The sequence below is a fragment of the Lissotriton helveticus genome, chromosome 1_1 (assembly GCF_964261635.1).
Source record: "Lissotriton helveticus chromosome 1_1, aLisHel1.1, whole genome shotgun sequence".
Classification (NCBI taxonomy): domain Eukaryota; kingdom Metazoa; phylum Chordata; class Amphibia; order Caudata; family Salamandridae; genus Lissotriton; species Lissotriton helveticus.
In genome coordinates this window covers 965,796,126-965,814,374 of record NC_136057.1, presented here as the reverse complement: position 1 = coordinate 965,814,374, position 18,249 = coordinate 965,796,126, and the positions used below count along the sequence as shown (strand labels likewise).

Here is an 18,249-nt window from a genome sequence, read left to right as displayed (position 1 = left end):
ACTGATTTGTCAAGATGATCTAGTATGCTGGGATGTTAGATTCCTCATATATTTGTCATGTTGCAACTACCGTACATACCACTCTAGCCTCAATCCTCAGTCAGCACATAACTGAAGGTGATAATTCTGGACAGAATTCACCCTACGTTACCTGTAGACCAGTCACATCTGAGGGGCATCACAGAAACCATTCTCTCTTATGCACCTCAGATAGGACTATTGAGAACTTCCTTTCACTTCTGATCTGTACAAATGAAGAAGTTTTGCCAGCGGTCACCCTTGTTGCATTTGGAACTTCATCACAAACAAGGTGTAAACGTCCAAAACTGTTTTGTTTTAGAAGAGCCCCAATAACTTTACTTTTTCTGGCCTGTGAAAGCTGTAATATTTACATTTTTAGATTGAGGGTGAATATTTCTCTTTAGGATGAAGTTGCTTATAACAGAGGTGGGAATGCGACAAAAGAGTATGAGTTTGGTGGACTGCCCAAGAAAGTGGTAGGCTGGCAGGTGTTTGTCAGGGAAAAGGGGAGTAGAGTTGGAGGTCACATCATGATGAGTGATTTTGGAGGAAGTGGGTAATTGGCAAATGGGGTGAAATAATCAACAGATGATGGGAAAGGAAGACTATCTATGGATAGGTAGTTAACTTCTGCATTATTTTATCAAATTAGCACCCCATAGTCATTATTTGAAGTGACCCAGTAATCCACTTGCTAACTCTGCCTGTTCTGGTTTTACAGGTTCAAGAAGTACTGGTAACTCCTAAAGGCCAGGCATGGTTTATGGAGATCACGAGTAGGGTCCCTAGGATCCCTAAGAAATGAAGACTAACTGGGGAGTGGGTAATTCCGTTCTTAAATAACCCAATTGTTCTTTATTCTCGCCCGAGTTTCCTCCAAGTGATTTTGCCTCCTTTCAGGATTGTAGACAGCACAGGGCCCATGTCAAAAACGCAGACCGATGGGGCAGATTTTGGAAATTACCTGCCTCATCAGAATTAACAGGGCCCTCTTATGTGGCCCTATATATACACCTTCTCTTAGGCAAGATAACGACTCACCAATATAGTGCCATAAATGTTATCAAATGCAAGAAGATTCCATGTCACTATAGAATTATTGTTTATTTCATTTTAATTTTAAGGTGAACAGGAAACCCTACTTCAGGGAACATCACAGTACCTTACAGAAATGAAATTTAATTACAAAAACACAATAAAAACATATTGTACCATGACGTAACAGGACTTAGTAAATATTTAAGGCCCACAGGCAGACAGACCTATTCAAATCTTTGGAGCAATACAGTAGAATGGTTGACCTCCAAGTGTTCCATGCGATATGCTTGTCCTAAGCAAAATCTTATGGTCAAGGTTTGACCTTATAGTGAACTGGACAGTGAGGTAGAGAGGGGTACTTCAAAGCTTACAAGCCAAAAAGGCAACAGGTAAGCAGCACAGATTGCCCAAAATGAGGTGTAGACACTGGAAGCCTCCAAGCAATCTCTCAAAGAATAGTTGCCTAGGATACATTGACTACTATTTATTTCTACAGTCAAATGGCATATGTATTATTAGGACTAATGCACAGAACTCACACACAACAGTATTTTCATAGAATATAAAATGCAGAAATTACTGAGCCTCTGTAAAATGAAAATAGAAGAGCTTATGCATTCACATTAGGAGTATATAAAAAAAAACATAATATAACCTTTTTGATTGATGATTATGGTGCATAATGAAAATTCACATACTCAAAAGCCATGTATCACCCTAAGTACAAGGTGTCAATCAGGGTGTCAACATTATGTAAAATGTTGCTAAAAAGGCTGAATGGTGATTGTATCCCATTGATCAGGGACACAATATGTCGCTATCACCGTCTTCATTGGAAATATTTTGCTTTTGTGTACAATCAACTTTCAGCAGGTGTTTTCTATTGCCCTAAGGTTTCATGAAATGTTGGCAAAGAGTTTGGCACCTTTCACCTAGTGTGATTCAGGGGACCACCTGCAATGGATGAGTTTTGTATAATGCACCGTAAATAGCCATTGCAAAGATTATATGATATATTTTCTTTATACATACTTGCAGCCGCGGGCCGTGGAGGGAGTTACGGTGGGGCAGGGAGGCGGGGAGGGGGAGGGGCGGGGTGGAAGGACCTAAAAACTGGCATATGGATAATTGCAAGTAAGTACACAATTTAATTAATAAAACGAAATTCGTAGCGCGCACTGCATCGCAAAATGCGATACTGTGCGCGCTACGAAATTCGTTTTAATAATTAAATTGTGTACTTACCTGCAATTATCCATATGCCAGTTTTTAGGTCCCTCCACCCCGCTCCTCCCCCTCCCCGCCTCCCTGCCCCACCGTAACTCCCTCCACGGCCCGCGGCTGCATACTTTCAAACTAAATGAATAAAAAACGCTTGTTTTTATTTCATACAGGTCCTATAGATTGTTTAATGTTGTACCTCCTGCATTACACAAGTCTGCCCATGCAGAAAAAAATATTAACTAGGCCTGGGTGTGAAATTCTGCTCCAATCATGGAGTTTGCAGAGTTTTCCCCCTCTCCGTGTAGATAGCAGAGCTAAAAAAAAACTCAGCGTATCGGCGCGGAGTGTAGTTTTTCCCTCCTGTGGCTTACCAACGCTGGTGAGCGCGAGCGAGGAAATTCTTACTCCAGACCACCTCCTGGCAAGATTTCTCAGCGCGGGCAGTCGCGGCTGGTCGCTACCACTCATATTGAGAAACCTTCCACTCACGTTGCAGAAGCTGCTGCTCGATTAGAATGTTTACTCGAACGACAGAAAGAAGAAGCACACTCTTGTGCTCCGCAGGGTGGCGTTTTTGCTGATTTTATGGCGCCGGACAGACACCTACCTCTAAAAATCCACGTGAGCAGCGTGACGTAACACATTCCGCCGCTTGCGAAAACTCTGTGTAGCGCAGCAGTGTTTTTTGGTAACTGTGGACTCCGCCCAGGCCTAATATTAACCTTACTTGCCAATTAATTCTATGAAACAATTGTTTAAAAGATCGTATGTAACACAGGCTGTTTCAAAGAAATCCAAGAATACCTTATTTTGGGAAAGGGACCTTCCAAGGAGGCGTTCATTACAAACTAGAGCTCCCAGCTATTTACACGACATGCTTTGGATTTAGAGTGTTTCCGTTGATCAAGATGCTTCAAAGTAGGTTTGGAGCTAATGTGTCAAGTCCGGACCAAAAAATATATGGCAAAAATATAGTACAAGCCTCATAGTCTTGTCAATTAAACAAAACCAACTTGATGGTGGATGCAGCAACATTAATTCTAAGATGTGGCTGTAGAGAAAGCCATAGTTGAACCTCTAAATTTGTACCAACTTATTTCACACCATATTCTTTGCATCACTTAAGGCTAGCATTGACTTCTTTCAGAATACAAAATCAGCAGTTTCAACTTTTCTGGACTTATTTGAGACCTCCTCTCCTCTGTGGAGCTAGTAACTGTGGCCAAACACATGTTTAGAGACCCCTATGCAATGCTAACCCCTGAATGAGCTAATATCCTGGTTGTTATCAGCAGATCCGCTCCGCCAGTCTCGCCCTCGCCGATGTCCCCCGCATCCAACGAACAACCTCCGGTGGCAGATCCTTCTCCTACCTCACCGCCAAGACCTGGAACACCCTTCCTACCCACCTACATCAGACCCAAGACCTACTCGCCTTCAGAAGACTCCTCAAGACATGGCTCTTCGAGCAGTAGCGGCACCCCTTCCCCTCAGCGCCTTGAGACCCTCACGGGTAAGTAGCAGCCTTTACAAGTGTTCTGATTGATTGATAGATTGATTGATTGATTGATCTATGATATCAGTCCTCTCAATGATGAGGGCTGAAAAAGACAACCCGTTAAAAAGATGTTCTAAGGTCAGGCATGCCATGAGACCAGTTGCTGAAATTGCAGCATGGGTGTAACTTATTCTTATGTAAAGTATTTCAACATCTATACATCTGTATAATGACATACATATTTTTCACATGAGCATAGACATTATTGTTTACGTACATAATTGTAGAAATCAAAGTTAAATATTGATATGACATTTCAAGAACTGATATATTTATGTATGTTTGCTGCATAAAACGCATGGATAGAGCTTTATGAAGTGCTTCTTTGTTCACTCTGAATCTTCTTATAAAAGATGTCCCTCCCGTGTTTTTCACTTCTGGTGAGTGCTCCTCTAATAAGTTACCTTGGTAGAGTTAAATAGAAATAATCCCCTCACTGTGCTATGCTATTGTACTTCTGAAGTGCATTATCACCTTATAGGTATCATGGTGGTGAGGGATTGCTGGGGGATAGAGGAGGAGTGAAAACTCCAGAGATTGAGTAAAGCACAGAAGGTTTTCAAAGCTTTCTGAAAAGAAAGGTGAAGTGATCTGATGCAGCACACAATGTATCTCCAATACCAAACACAGAGAAATGAGAAAGAGCAGTCTACTGTATGCATGAGATGGATCTTGGGTAGGACATGGAGGCAATGTGAAGAAGATCTGAAATAGCAAGGGAGGGAGTCGTGGAAAATGTAGACACGAGATAGGAGGAGTTGAGAAAGTGTAATGAGTGGTGCTAGACAGATATGTAAATTTGCCACTTTCGAAAATACAAAGAGTCAGACAAGCCAAGGTCTTACAACCAATGCTGCAGATGTCAGTCATTAATCTGAGAATGCTCTGAAGATGCTTGGTTTAACATTGGATTTGGCATCTCTGTTTAATCAATTTAGAGTGATTTCCAAGATGAGGATCCTCTGTGTGTGACATGACCCCATAAGCAAGTCATTCATTATTTCTATGGACTTAGCATTGCCTTTCCTATGACTCAGTCATGTCTTTCAAGATTTAACAGCGTCGTGTTTGCTGATGCTCATAAATACAGTAGGAGTGAAATCGATAGAGACATTAGGCAGCTTTACACGCCTCTATCCAATAAAATCCCACTTGGATTTGGATTCCAAGCAGGCTGTATAACGTATTTATTGTTCTGTATTGTGTGGGTGATCTATGAGGTAGAAAGGGGATAAAAATAGATGTAAAACAGTGGTCAACACATTGGTTGGACTGTGAAGTTGATATAGAGGTATCCGTCAATAACTTAACTGGCGCAGGGCACTGCAGGATAAAGGCCTAGATCACATAGGATACATTTTCCTTTGCAGAATGTTTGTCAACCAAGAGACGCTTGCAGAGATGGAGTGAACAACTCAGTCAATACAAGTGTCATTCAAACTGTCCAGCAGGTGCAGTTGTTTCTTTTTTGCCCAAAGGGAAGAGGGCTAAGGAGTGGAGCTGTTGTCTCAGGAAAGCAGAGCCTCCATCTTTGGATTTATAAATGAGAAATTTGTAAACATGTTTTGATCCATGCTGTTCATCAGTGTTTTGTCCCCGCAAGACAGTCGAGGCTTCTCATTTAGGAATTCCTTGTCAAAGTTGCTGCAGTCACTTGGGGATTTCTGGAGAGAGAAAACATCCACAAATTATGCAAGTGAAAGTTACATTTATTTATAAGACACTTAGCAAGAAGGAGAGGGTTTACATTTGGCACTCTTGTCGACACAAGTATTAAATGGAAAATACATGCTGATGTAGACAGTAAGAAAGCACAAGTAACGTACTTTTTCCAAAACATAGAGTGTACATGCAGAAATTCTTGTTTAAAAGCAATGTAAGGGTAAGCCTACCACCAGGCGATGAGTGATCTTCCAAACTGACACTTACAGAACAATGACTAAGAAGCATTACACCATGTTATATTTAAGACTGGAATCTTAGACGAAGTAGTGTATGATGTTTACTTACATTCCAGAGAAGTACTGATTTGGTATATATTTCAGATCTTCAGATTGAAGGCGAGAGAGAAAAAATTGCACCATCTCCTGGCTAATTTGTGCTTCCTGGTATTGGAAGCTACATCATTCTTTTGATCTATGAAGGACTTCATGTTTTAGGTAGGACATATAGTAGCCATATTTTCTGAAAAAATTAATCAATTAAGGGTTGGATCTGAGGTCCTTTGCACAAGATGAATTGGTGCTGTATATGAAGAGGATGACATTTCCCATCACTCATAGGATTCATTTTTTTTTTGTAAGCCAAAACCAATCAATAGATTTACAAAAAATATGTGTTTACCCACAAAAAAGCAAGTCGAGAGGGTTTGCAGTATACATATCATTGCAGTGCATTGCACAGTACACGAGAGCACTCTGGTGGATTCAACAGACTTCTTTGTTGGGAACCATGAGCCCATGGGTCAGTGTTCCGATGACAAGGTATTTGTTTCAGATTCCATAAGCCTAATGGATGAGAGGACTGAGTGCAGGTCCAGATTTAGGATACCCTTTTCCAGACTAAAAACTCATTTTCTTAAACCTTTTGGTGGAAAGTGGCAGGTCTGGTGGGACAGGGCATGGTGCCTGACACCTGTCACTAGCCTCTCCATGGTTTATTTGCAAGCTTGTATCGCGCTAGGAATCGACTCCCTAAGGAGTATCTCCGCGCCTTTGGCAACATCTGAGAGCAAAAAAAGAGGAAGAATCCCAGTCATATATCCTAATTCCCTAGCCAGATTGCTTAGTAATTGAAAAGGAAAGTTTTAAAATTTTTTCTAAAGGGAAGATATTCTTTGCATAGTCTAATTCCAATAGGGAGTTCGTTCCATAGCTTCGGGCCAGCCACTGATAGAGCCCTTCCCCCTTGTCTTGTCTTCCTGAACCTGGGGACACATAACAGTTCTTGATCTCCTGATCTCAAAGATCTGGAGGGAACGTATGGATTACATTTTTTGGTCAGATAATCTGAACCTTTACCAGTGAGGCACTTGTGAATAATGCAGCAAGTTTTGAACAACACCCTCTGTTTCACTGAGAGCCAGTGAAGCTTGACTAATAGGGGTTTAGAGGGAGTACGAGCCGGGGCATTGAGAACAAGGCGTGCAGCAGTGTTTTGCACAACCTGTAACCTTGCGGTAATCCCCTCATTGGCGGCTAGAAGCAAACCATTGCAATAATCCAGCCTACTCAGTACGAGCGACTGAACCAGTGTTCTTCTGGTGGTATCAGGTAACAGGGGGAATACCTTCCGAAGAAGTCCAATAACATGGAAGCAGGAGCCGACCACTTGATTGGCGTGTTGTTTAAGGGCGAGCTCCTGATCCAGTTTAACTCCTAGATCTTTCACAACCAATTTGGGCTCAGAGACTGGGCCTAGATCTTGAGGCCACCAGTCAGGAGTCCACAGGCGTTTGGCTTCCCCAAAGAGCATCACCTCAGTCTTAGAGACGTTACACTGCAAGAAGTTTGCTGCCATTCAGTGGGCCACTTCTTTCATCCCCCGGGCAAAGGAGTTACGTACTTCAGGAGTCATCGTTTTAAACGGGAAGAGGAGTTGAGTATCGTCCGCATACAATACGGGGATAAACCCGTGGGATCTCATGATGTTAGCTAGGGACGCCACATAGATGTTAAATAACGTTGGGCTCAAACAAGAGCCCTGTGGCACCCCCTTAGAGATCTCCACCTCCTCTGACTGATATGGACCCAGAATGACTCTTTGAGTACGTTTGGTGAAAAAACTCCTTAGCCAGGCCAGCGCCTTGCCTCCCAGACCGATGTCAACTAGTCTGGAGGTCATGATGTTGTGTGACACAGTGTCAAACGCCGCTGACAGATCTAAAAGCACCAAGATAACGGAGTTTCCTTTATCCTGTAGCATATGAAGATCGTCAGCGACGGACAGCAAGGCGGTCTCCGTGCTGTGCCTAGGCCTGAACCCAGATTGGGAGGGGTCTAGCCCCCCAGCACTTTCGATGTATTTTGACAGGTGCTGGTTAACAAACTTCTCGGTGAGCTTCCCTAAAAAAGGGAGGAGAGAAATCGGTCTCAAGTTTGTCAATTCGGTCCAGGGGATAGAATTATTTTTACGCAGTGGCCTTACCAGAGCACGCTTCCAGTCCGGGGGGACTTCTCCTGTACTCAGGGACAGATTAACTACCTGCCGAATTCCAGCACCCAGATTGTCAATCAGTAGTGGCATGATGCGTGCCGGGATAATATCTGAGGGGCACCCGCTCTTTATTTGGGTGACTAGAGCAATTGTCTCCTCCATTGATATGGGAGGGAATTCTACAAGTTTACTAACCTTGTTCTCTGCTGTACTAATGGGTGACTGAGCCATGTGGTCGACTGTGCCCATATTGTTGGAGATGTTTTTTGAGGCTAGTATCTTAACATAAATGCCCTCAATTTTTCTAATAAAGAATAGGGAAATATTATCACAAAGTTCCTGAGATTTTATCCCCTCAGTCTCACAAGCAGTAGGCTTGATAAAGGTTTGTAGGATTTGATAGAGAACTTTCACATTTTTACCAGCTGCTGATAATTGGGCTGCTATATGCTGTTTCCGAGCAGTCCGATAGCTTTTTAGAGAGATCCTATGGTTCTCTTTATCCTCAGCCTTACGTGTGTCCCTCCATCGTTTTTATAGCTTCCTCGCAGTTAGCTTTAGTTGTCTGAGGTCGTCAGTGAACCAGACTTCTTGTTTTGGAGCAGGCCGGGGTTTGTATGTTCTAAGAGGTACAACGTGATTTATAGTTGCTGTCACAGCTTCATTGAGTTTACATAGTGCAGTGGTAGCATTGTCCCCACATTCGTCCCAATTGGGTTCAGTGTATTTCCCCCTAAAAACCTCTGATGTTAATTTATTCCAGGGCCTCCTAACATCTGCCATGGTCCTCTGAATGCCCTTAGGTTTATAATAGGACCGGGTGTAGAATTCAATAATGGAATGGTCAGTCCAATCCACTTGGATGGGAGGCAAGCATTTCATGGCAGTAGAGTTACACAACACTAGGTCCAATGTGTGGCCTGCTAGGTGTGTGGGCCCCTGATTCATTTTATTAAGTCCAAGTGTGCCCAGATCAGTTAAAAGAGTCTGTGCCTCCACAGAGGTAGCAATTTCGCTATGGACATTAAAGTCCCCTACCAAGATGAAATCTGAATTCACCTGCACATGGTGTGCCAGAGCTTCAACAAGTTGAATGGAAAAATTCCCACATGGGCCTGGGGGTCGATAAACTAACGCTCCCTTCCTGGTTTCCCTGGAACTAGGGTTGATTGTGAAGATCAGGAGCTCCATCTGGGGGGTACACACTACCTCGGTAACTGCAATCTCCATCTCCTGTTTAAATACAATGGCTATCCCTCCTCCAGTTTTAATGGGGCGGTCCATCCTCACTATTTTGTACCCTAGCGGCACCCCCAGTGTTATGGGCGAAACAGTATGGGGCTTCAGCCAAGTCTCAGTTAGAAAACAGAGATGTGGGCTCTCAGATGTTATGAGATCCCAAACCTGAGTTGCGTGTGTAACTAAGGAGCGGACATTGCACAAGAGGCTCTTACAATTTAAAAACGGGTCCTTAAGAGGGGTGACAGTCAACTCCGCAGGATGTTTAATAGGGATTGACAGCCTAGGTCTTGGCAAACGCAGTGCGGTTTCAGCGCTGATGGTAAATTGCGTTTGACATCCCCTGCAAGAAAACGGCCCTTCCAGGCTATTTCCTACCCTATGGGTGCACAGTGTGGTAACGTACCTACCAATATCCATTAGGGTCTGGCTGGTGTATGTAAGAATGTTGCAATTGGATTTCTCCAAGCACTTGATGCTGTCCGCCATAGCCCCCTGCCCCTAGCCCCGTCCTGACGCGGACGGGCGCAGACGGGCTGGTCTTTGGCTCGTCTTAGGCACAGGAGTAGGCGCCACACTGCGCGTCAACGCTGCGCGTTGAGCCGACGAGTTGCTTTATAGCCCTCGAGTAGGGGAGAGCTGGAGCGCTAACCGCTCGCCTCCCTGAATGTTCCTGGCTCTGCCCCGCCTTCCGCACCCGTGATTGGCTGGAGGGTCGGACCGGGCGTGCAGGCACAGGTCGAGCTACTGTAGGAGCTGGTCCCTCAATGCGTGTGGGTATGCGGTCTTTTTTCACAAAGTGCAACTAGTAAATCAGTTCTGAGCACTAACAGTTTCTATCCCCTTATTAAAACACAATTTTCGATTTCTACATAAAATTATTCTGGAGCTCACGGAGCCGGTTTCAACACTTAAAACAATGATGAGCAATTATGCTCTGAGAATGGTGCCAAGCGGAGTCGGGAAGAAGCTGCCACCGTCCCCCTTACCGCCAAATCCATGGCAGGCTCATCCAGATGAGGGCTTGCAAAAACAGGAGGTCATATCTGTTTGAATGGTGCAGAGGGCGCAAGTCACTGACCATAACTGTTTCATGATCGTCAGCCAAGCTAGCGTAGGGAAGCACTAGAGACTGTTTTGAATTGACCAGCACTACAGTATGTAAATAGGCATCATCAGTGAGCGTGATGGTCTTTTTCTGGTGTCTCGTTGTGTGTATGTATATCACTGGAAACATCATTGTATTTAATTTTCCACAGCATTGTTGTTTTATTGATTACAATGGGCCAGTACTCAATTGTAAATGCTGGACTGACAACGTTTACATTGTCGCAATATCATATGAAAAAGAATTGGCCAAGTCTTCCGCTTAAATGCTGTAACCAAATTTGCTTTGCATTCACACCTAGCAAATGAGAATTTTGTTGTTCTTTCATTCTGTCTTAGACTAGTGCTTTTGAAGCAATTTTCTATGCAAGCTGTTCATGATTATTCCTTACCACTTTTGGTTGAAATGGTGGACACATCCCTCTGTTTTCAAGAACCTCCCACTTTATCCCTTGGAAGAAGGCATGCTGACGGATGTTCCCCTTCATACCCAGTCTCCTTTCGGGTTCTCGGATGAAAAGCTGAAAACAAACAGATTTTTAAAATTATTTCATGTCACAATTTATTCACAACTGTATGGCAGGAGATGTTGACATGGCCGCGGCTGAGCAAAGAAGGTGAGTCTGTTTAGTTTTAGGAATCTTGTATCAAAGTTTTTCTTCTAAGCACTATGCACGTTACCAATCTACCCAGCCAACCTCATGAGATAGACTGGATCCTAAGCCTTACTGCCAATAAAATAATCTACTTATATTCAACATTCACATAGAAACCACTAATGAAACAACTGCAACATTCTTTAAAAGATAAGTGACTTCTATAATAGTGCAAACTGATGCTGTATAAACCTGTTTAGAGTTAACTTTCTTCACTACCAAAATAACATCTATGGTTATGAATAATGAGCTAAATGCAGGACTGAAGCATGCTGCCCAGGCGGCTGGATCGTGCTCGCAAAGAATCTGAAGGATATATGCTTACAGATAGACAAAGGACAGCACTTAGATACTGTATTCCGCAATATATATTGTTTTATTTACAATTACAACTTTTATCACATGGGTAGAAAGGAACATATCCAAGAAGGCTTCCCGCGTGGCACAGAGAACACCTCAACTTGTAAATGAAACAGCTCATAGACATATATGTTTTTGGGTCATTCAGACTGATTAGTATAAATAGGGAGTTAGACTTTCAGAGAATTGGGGGCTGGTGATGAGAAGTGATTGCCTTTCATAGAGTGTGCATCTGAGTCAGTACAACCGATGTGTGCATTGGCACAGCAGATTTGAGGTAGCCCTAAAGGACTTGGGGGCATATGTAGGTAATTTAGATTTTGCGATTCTCAAATAGCGATTTTTAAGAAATCGCTATTGGAGAATTGCAAAATGGAATGTAGGTAATAATTTGCAATTTTTTTGCGAATCCCTAAAATTCCTTAATTGCGATTAGCAAATTGCGAATCGCAATTAAGGAATGAGTGCCCCATTCATTCCTATGGGCCAAGAGGCCCATAGGAATGAATGGGGATACATTCTCAAATTGTGATTTTCTATGAGAAAATCGCAATTTGAGAATAATTCCAAGGGTGCCAGGGTGTCCAAAGGACACATGTTGCACCCATGGAATGTGCCTGTAAGTGCATGTGGTGCACATACATGCCCCAAGGGCATGTCTGTGCGCCACATGGCACTTTGAATTTTAAAAAAAATGCATTTTGACAAGAAATCACAAAATACCACCTGCTTGGAGTAGGTGGTATTTTGCGATTCCTTAAGCCAAAATCGCAATTTAAAAGGCACCCCTACATAGCATTTAAGGAATTGCAATATTGCGATTCCTTAAATGCTTGAGCAAAATAAGGAATCGCAATTTTTGCGATTCCTTATTTTGCTATGTGGCACCTAAATACCAAAACGCCGTTTGCGATTCACAAACACCGGAATTCTGCGAATTCCGGCGTTTGCGAATCACAAACGCCTTCCTACATATGCCCCTAGGACTTGAAGCTATATAAGGTTTCAATGTCAAGAGTAGTGAGTGGTCTAAGTGGATGTACCTGGGAGAGCTGAAAATCTATCAGTTTGTTTCAATGAAATTAGATGAGAGCTAGCTTGGCAAGTTTTCATGTAGGGATGAAGGAGTTACCTACGTGATGTCTAGTTGATTTGTTGGGTGAAAGGAAGACAAATTAAGGGATTTATTGTAGTTCCATTTCTTTGATCCATTAACAAGGCAGGCAGCTGTGTACTGCAGAGCTGCAGTTAGGGAATAGATTGTCTGGAATAATCTCCGATGAGGCTATTGAACTAGTCCGGTTTATATGACATGAATTCTCTTCCTAGATGCAGTGTGAGAATTGTATTGTATCGTATTGTAATTGCATTTATATAAGGTTTACTACCCCTGATGAGGCGTCAAAGCGCTTTTTCGGCAAGTAGCACGCTACTCCGGGACCCATAGAGGATTAGTGTTGAATTAGTATAGTAAAACATGCAAGTACATGTTAAGTGGTGCATAGGTTAGTCAGTTATTTGGATTTGGAATGATAGCAGAAAGATAGAGGAGGACAAAGGTTTGTATTTATAGAGCGCTTGTTGATGCACGCTATTCAGGAAGCCTGCACAGGATTAGTGGTGAATTATTATAGAGAAATATGAAGTAATTTCAGTGGTGAATATTATTCAGTTACTTGGAGTGAGAAGGATAGCGGAGGGATAAAAAGGGAAGAAAGAGTGTAATTCATATAGCACTTGCTACCCCATATGGGTGTTGAATCGCTTTTCTGGCGAGTAGCACGCCACTCCGGAACCCATAAAGGATTACTGTAGAAAATTAGTATAGTAAAAAAAATTAATGAAGTAATTTGAGTAATGGATATGTTATTCAGTTATTTGGGTAGTATATTAGTATAGTTTAATATGGAATTTGAGTAGTGAACATGTTAGTCTGGTAATTTCGATTGAAAAGGATAGTGGAGGGATAAAAAAGTGAAAGATTTCTTTTTTTTTAGGTCTTAGCAATAGAAGGAGGCTTTTGGATGAGTAAAAAGGAGTTTTGGATGGGAGGACTCAGAGGAAAGAGTTTTGAAAGTTTTGTTTTAGGGGATTGGTATAGTAAAAGAGGTGTCAGATGATGCAAGGAGGGGTAGAGTAGGAGAGAGTCTAGAAAGGGTTATTTTGGCCATCATAGTAATGGTATGGGGTTTGGGATAAATGAGAGAGTGGATGAAGAGGATATATTGATAGATGTATAGGATGAGAGATAGGGTAGTGCATTGGAAGGAGTAGTAGAAGAAGTTTGAGATGAGTCAGAAAGGTTGGGCTAGAAGATATATTGAGCGAAGTATAGGCTGAGAAATAGGGTAGCGCATTGGAAAGGCTAAATTAGAAGAAAGTGATAAATATATAGATCCATAATTACATTGAAAGTGTATAGATACATAAAGGTGGTACGTATATGTAGATTAAAGATATTGATAGAGGCACAGGATGAGAAATAGGGTAGTGCATTGGATATGCTTTTTCAGGAGAAAAGAAACAAACACACAGATCCAAGTACATGGAAGGTACATAGATGCACAATGGAAGTATGTACATGTAGACCAAAGATGATTTTTATTTATTTATTATTATTATTTTTTCTCTCAGCAACATAATCATTTTACATGTTTATACAAAGTAATACACAAAGATAGGTACATATCTATAGTGAAAAAAAAATGCTTGTATGAAGAGGGATATGCTGTAAATCTCTGTTTGCGTATGGTGCTTATGTGGGGAAGAGCAAAATCTTGAGTAGTATTCTGAAGATAAGGTGGTTGTCGGTGGACCTTATGTTGGGGGGTAAAGAATACCATAGTTTGGCTGCTTGAACAGAGAAGGATGTGCCACCCATGGTTTTTTCTTGTATGGTGGGATTTTGAGGCGAGATGCTCCTTTGGAGCGGAGGTTCCTTTGTTGAATGTGTTTGGTGATTTTATTCCCGATGAAGAGCGGTCCCATTCCATGTATTGCTTTGTGGGTGATACAAAGCAGCTTGAACGTGGATCTTCTGGCAACCGGTAACCAACGCAGGGCTTTCCAGGCAGGGGAGATGTGGTCTCGCGGTTTGATATGCCGAGTTCTGAAGCCGTTGTAGTCTTTTCATGGTCGTTAAAGGTGATCCGTGGTAGAGGCTATTGGCGTAATCGAGTTTGGACAGAACAAGGGAGATGGTAGCTTGGACCTTGTGTGGAAATCCCAGTGAGGGAAAATTCTTTGCAGCATTTTTATAGTAGCAAAGCTTGATCTTGCTAGTTTATCCACTTAGGCATTCATCGACGGCTTGGAGTCCATGGTCATTCCGAGGTTTCTTACTTCCTTCGATACTTTAGGCAGTGATCCCAGTTCATCAGGCCATGCGGCAAGCGGGTTGTAATGTTTCCAATCACCACACGTGAGTATTTCAGTTTTCGAAGCATTCAATTTGAGATGGCTCCAGGTCATCAACTGATCCACGGCTTTGAGACAGCTGAAAATTGGTGATTTTCCAATGTCTTTGGGGCATTCCAGTTGAAGGAGTATTTGCATGTCATCTGCATAGTTATAGCACGTGAGGTGAAATTTATTGATCAGTACTGGTAATGACTTCATGTAGATGTTGAAAAGCATGGGCGAGATGATAGAACCTTGAGGGACCCCTGCTTTTGTGGAGTATGGTTTGGACGAGAAAGGTGGGGTATGGATGACATTAGTTTTGTTTCGACGGCAGGACGCTATCCAGTCTAAAGCAGTTCCCTCTATGCCGGCTTCATAGAGTCTTTGTTTCATGGTCAACTGTGTCAAAGGCAGCTGAGAGGTCCAAGAGGAGTAGCGCAGCAACCCTGTTGCGGTCAACTGTATTCTGTAGGTCATCCCAGATGGCAAGGAGGGCAGATTCAGTGCCTCTTCCCGGACGGAATCCTGTTTGGAAGTCTGAAAGTATGTCATTCTCTTCAATGAATTGTGACGTTTGGGCGAACGCTGCTATTTCTATCAGTTTGCCCAGGAAGGGTCCATTTGTAATGGGTCTATAGTTGTCAGGCTTCAGCGGATCCAAGTTTGTTTTCTTCAGTAAAGGGTGTATGTATGACTTTTTGAGTTCTTCTGGAAATATTCCAGTAGTTAAGGAATTGTTGATGATTCTTCTTACTGGAGTGGCAGCAGAGGTTGTTAAAAGAATTGTTTTGAAAGTTTGTGGCAGACAGGGGTCAAAAGGGCTGCCGGCAGGCCTGCTTGCTTTGACCAGGTCCATAAATTCATCGTGTGAGTAGTGTTGGAAGGAACGGAGAGGCTTGATTAGAGCATTCTTGGATTGTTGTTTTGTACAAGGGTTAGTGATGGTGCTTTGTTTCTGTTTTAAGTATGATTCCAATGTGTCTGCTTTGTCCATGTAATGATTTGCCAGTTTGTCTGTGAAATCTTGAGTAACAGGATGAGTTCCTTCTAGGCAATTTGGTTTGCGAAATTCATTGAGTATTTTATGGAATTCTTTATTTGCACGTTTTGAATTCTGTTTGAATAGTACCTTTTCTTGGCCTTTTTGATAGCAGACTTGTATAATCTGTTAATTTTCTGTAGGTAAAGTTTGCCTTGTTTGGCGTTTGTTTTGAGCCAGGTACATTGCAGCTTTCTAATTTGTTGTTTTATGTCTTTTATTTATATGTTTCTCCAAGGAGCTTTTTTTCTTTTGTTCTGTTGTGTGGTTTTGAGTGGTATCAGGATGTCAAAAGCTTCCTTAGAAATTCATATAGATTTTGAACAGAATTTATGCTTTCCAGATTTGTACTGGATGTTAGTTGTGTTTCCAAGTGTTCCAAATTGAGTTTGGTGGATGGATGTAAGGTAGTTTTAGGTGAGTTGCTTAGCGTTGTTTTATGTTGGAAGGCAAGCAAGTGGTGGTCTAACCATGTGACTGGAGTTATAGTTTGAAAGGTAACTAATTCAGTATTAGCAAAAATGACATCTAGGATTTGTCCAGCGGTGTGTGTCGGATTGTGGACAATCGGATGCAGGTTCATTGCGTCTAGGCCGGTGATTATAGTTTTTGGATGGGTCATGTTGGGTTTATCAAACCAATTGTTAAGGTCACCCAGAACGCATAGGTTGAAGTGTATTGTTATCAGGTTTGAACTGTGTCTAGAAGTGCGTCTGGGAATGTTGCATTGCTAGGTGGAGGCCTGTAAAAGAGGAGGAAGACGGTGTAGGATTGCATCTTGTTAGAAGAGCCTCACAATTCTTTATGGAGATGTTGTCAATTTTAGTGATATGTATTGTTTGCCTGAATACAACAGCTAGACCACCTCCTTTTTTGGCTATACGATTTTCGGGGATTATTTGATAGCCTAGAGGAATGACTCCATGTAGGACTGGAGCCATATCTTCTCCCAACCATGATTCGGTTATGAATAGCATGTCTGGTTTTGCATCTGTGAGAAGGTCCCGATTAAAAAAAAAAAAAAAAGAAAATGGGGGGCAAGCCCCGGGGGGTTGGGGTTCCCAGGGCCAAAAAAGAAGAAAAAGAAGGGGGGCTACACAGTCCCCCTTCTTAAAAGTATTATTTTTTTTTTAAACGGGATCGGGAGGGCATCACACCCCCTCCCTGCACCTCTCTTCAAACGCGCGTTTGCAGAGGGGGAACTAATTCCCCTCGCATACTGGGGGTCCCTAGGGGACAACTAGCCCACCAGGAGCCTCCAGTATGGGCCAGGGGGCTCCCTTGCAGAGGGTGCAACTGAGGCCACGCCCCTTTTTACACCTCTCTGCAGCGGAGCCCCCTGGCCCATACTGGAGGTTGCTGGTGGGCTAGTTGGCCCTCAGGGACCCCCAGTATACAAGGGAAATTAGTCCCCCTCTGAAAAAGCGCCAGAGGACTGTGTTGCAGAGAGGTGTAAAAAGGGGCTTGGCCTCAGAACACCTCTCTGCAACGCAGCCCTCTGGCGCATACTGGATGTTCCTGGTGGGCTAGTTGGCCCCCAGGGACTCCCAGTATGCAAGGAGAATTAGTTCCCCCTCTGAAAAAGCACCAGGGGGGGGCTTTGCAGAGAAGTGTAAAAAGGGGCATGGCCTCATTACACCTCTCTGCAACGCAGCCCCCTGGCGCATACTGGAGGTTCCTGGTGGGCTAGTTGGCCCCCAGGGACTCCCAGTATGCAAGGGGAATTAGTTCCCCCTCTGAAAAAGCGCCAGGGGGCTGCGTTACAGAGAGGTGTAAAAAGTGGCATGGCCTCATTATACCTCTCTGCAACGCAGCCCCCTGGCGCATACTGGAGGTTCCTGGTGGGCTACTTGGCCCCCAGGGACCCCCAGTATGCAAGGGGAATTAGTTCCCCCTCTGCAAACGTGCCAGGGGGCTGCGTTGCAGAGAGGTGTAAAAAGGGGTGTGGCCTCATTACACCTCTCTGCAATGCAGCCCCCTGGCACATACTGGAGGTTCCTGGTGGGCTAGTTGTCCCCCAGGGACTCCCAGTATGCAAGGGGAATTAGTTCCCCGTCTGCAAATGCGCCAGGGGGCTGCGTTGCAGAGAGGTGCAATGAGGCCACGCCCCTTTTTACACCTCTCTGCAACGCAGCACCCTGGCACATACCGGAGGTTCCTGGTGGGCTAGTTGGCCCCCATGGACCCGCAGTATACAAGGGCACTTAATCTCCCAACTTAGAATGTGGTACAGGGCGTGTTTGCACAGAAGTGAAGTTAGGGGGTGGGGCTAGAGGTAATATGTGTGCAAACATGCCCCCCTAGGGGCCAAATAGTCCAACAGGTACCTCCAGTAAGCACCACGGAGCTGCCTTGCAGAGTGTTGTAAAAAGGGGGCGTGCCCTCTGAACACCTGTCTGCAACGCAGCTCCCTGGCGCATACTGGAGGTACCTGGTGGGCTAGTTGACTC

At 43.5% G+C, this 18,249-nt stretch overlaps 1 protein-coding gene across 2 annotated transcripts in view; it reads right to left on the bottom strand.

The window, feature by feature from the left end:
* Positions 1-5,004: 5,004 nt before the first annotated feature.
* Positions 5,005-18,249, bottom strand: part of PRKCQ (protein kinase C theta) — a 452,364-nt gene continuing 439,119 nt past the window's right edge. For both annotated transcript variants that reach the window (XM_078677123.1, XM_078677128.1), the window contains 2 exons: positions 10,735-10,863; positions 5,005-5,505 (listed from right to left, as the gene is read on the bottom strand). In XM_078677123.1, the coding sequence (XP_078533249.1) occupies positions 5,350-5,505; positions 10,735-10,863 (285 nt within the window). In that variant the 3' untranslated portion in view covers positions 5,005-5,349. The remainder of the gene's footprint in view (positions 5,506-10,734; positions 10,864-18,249) is intronic.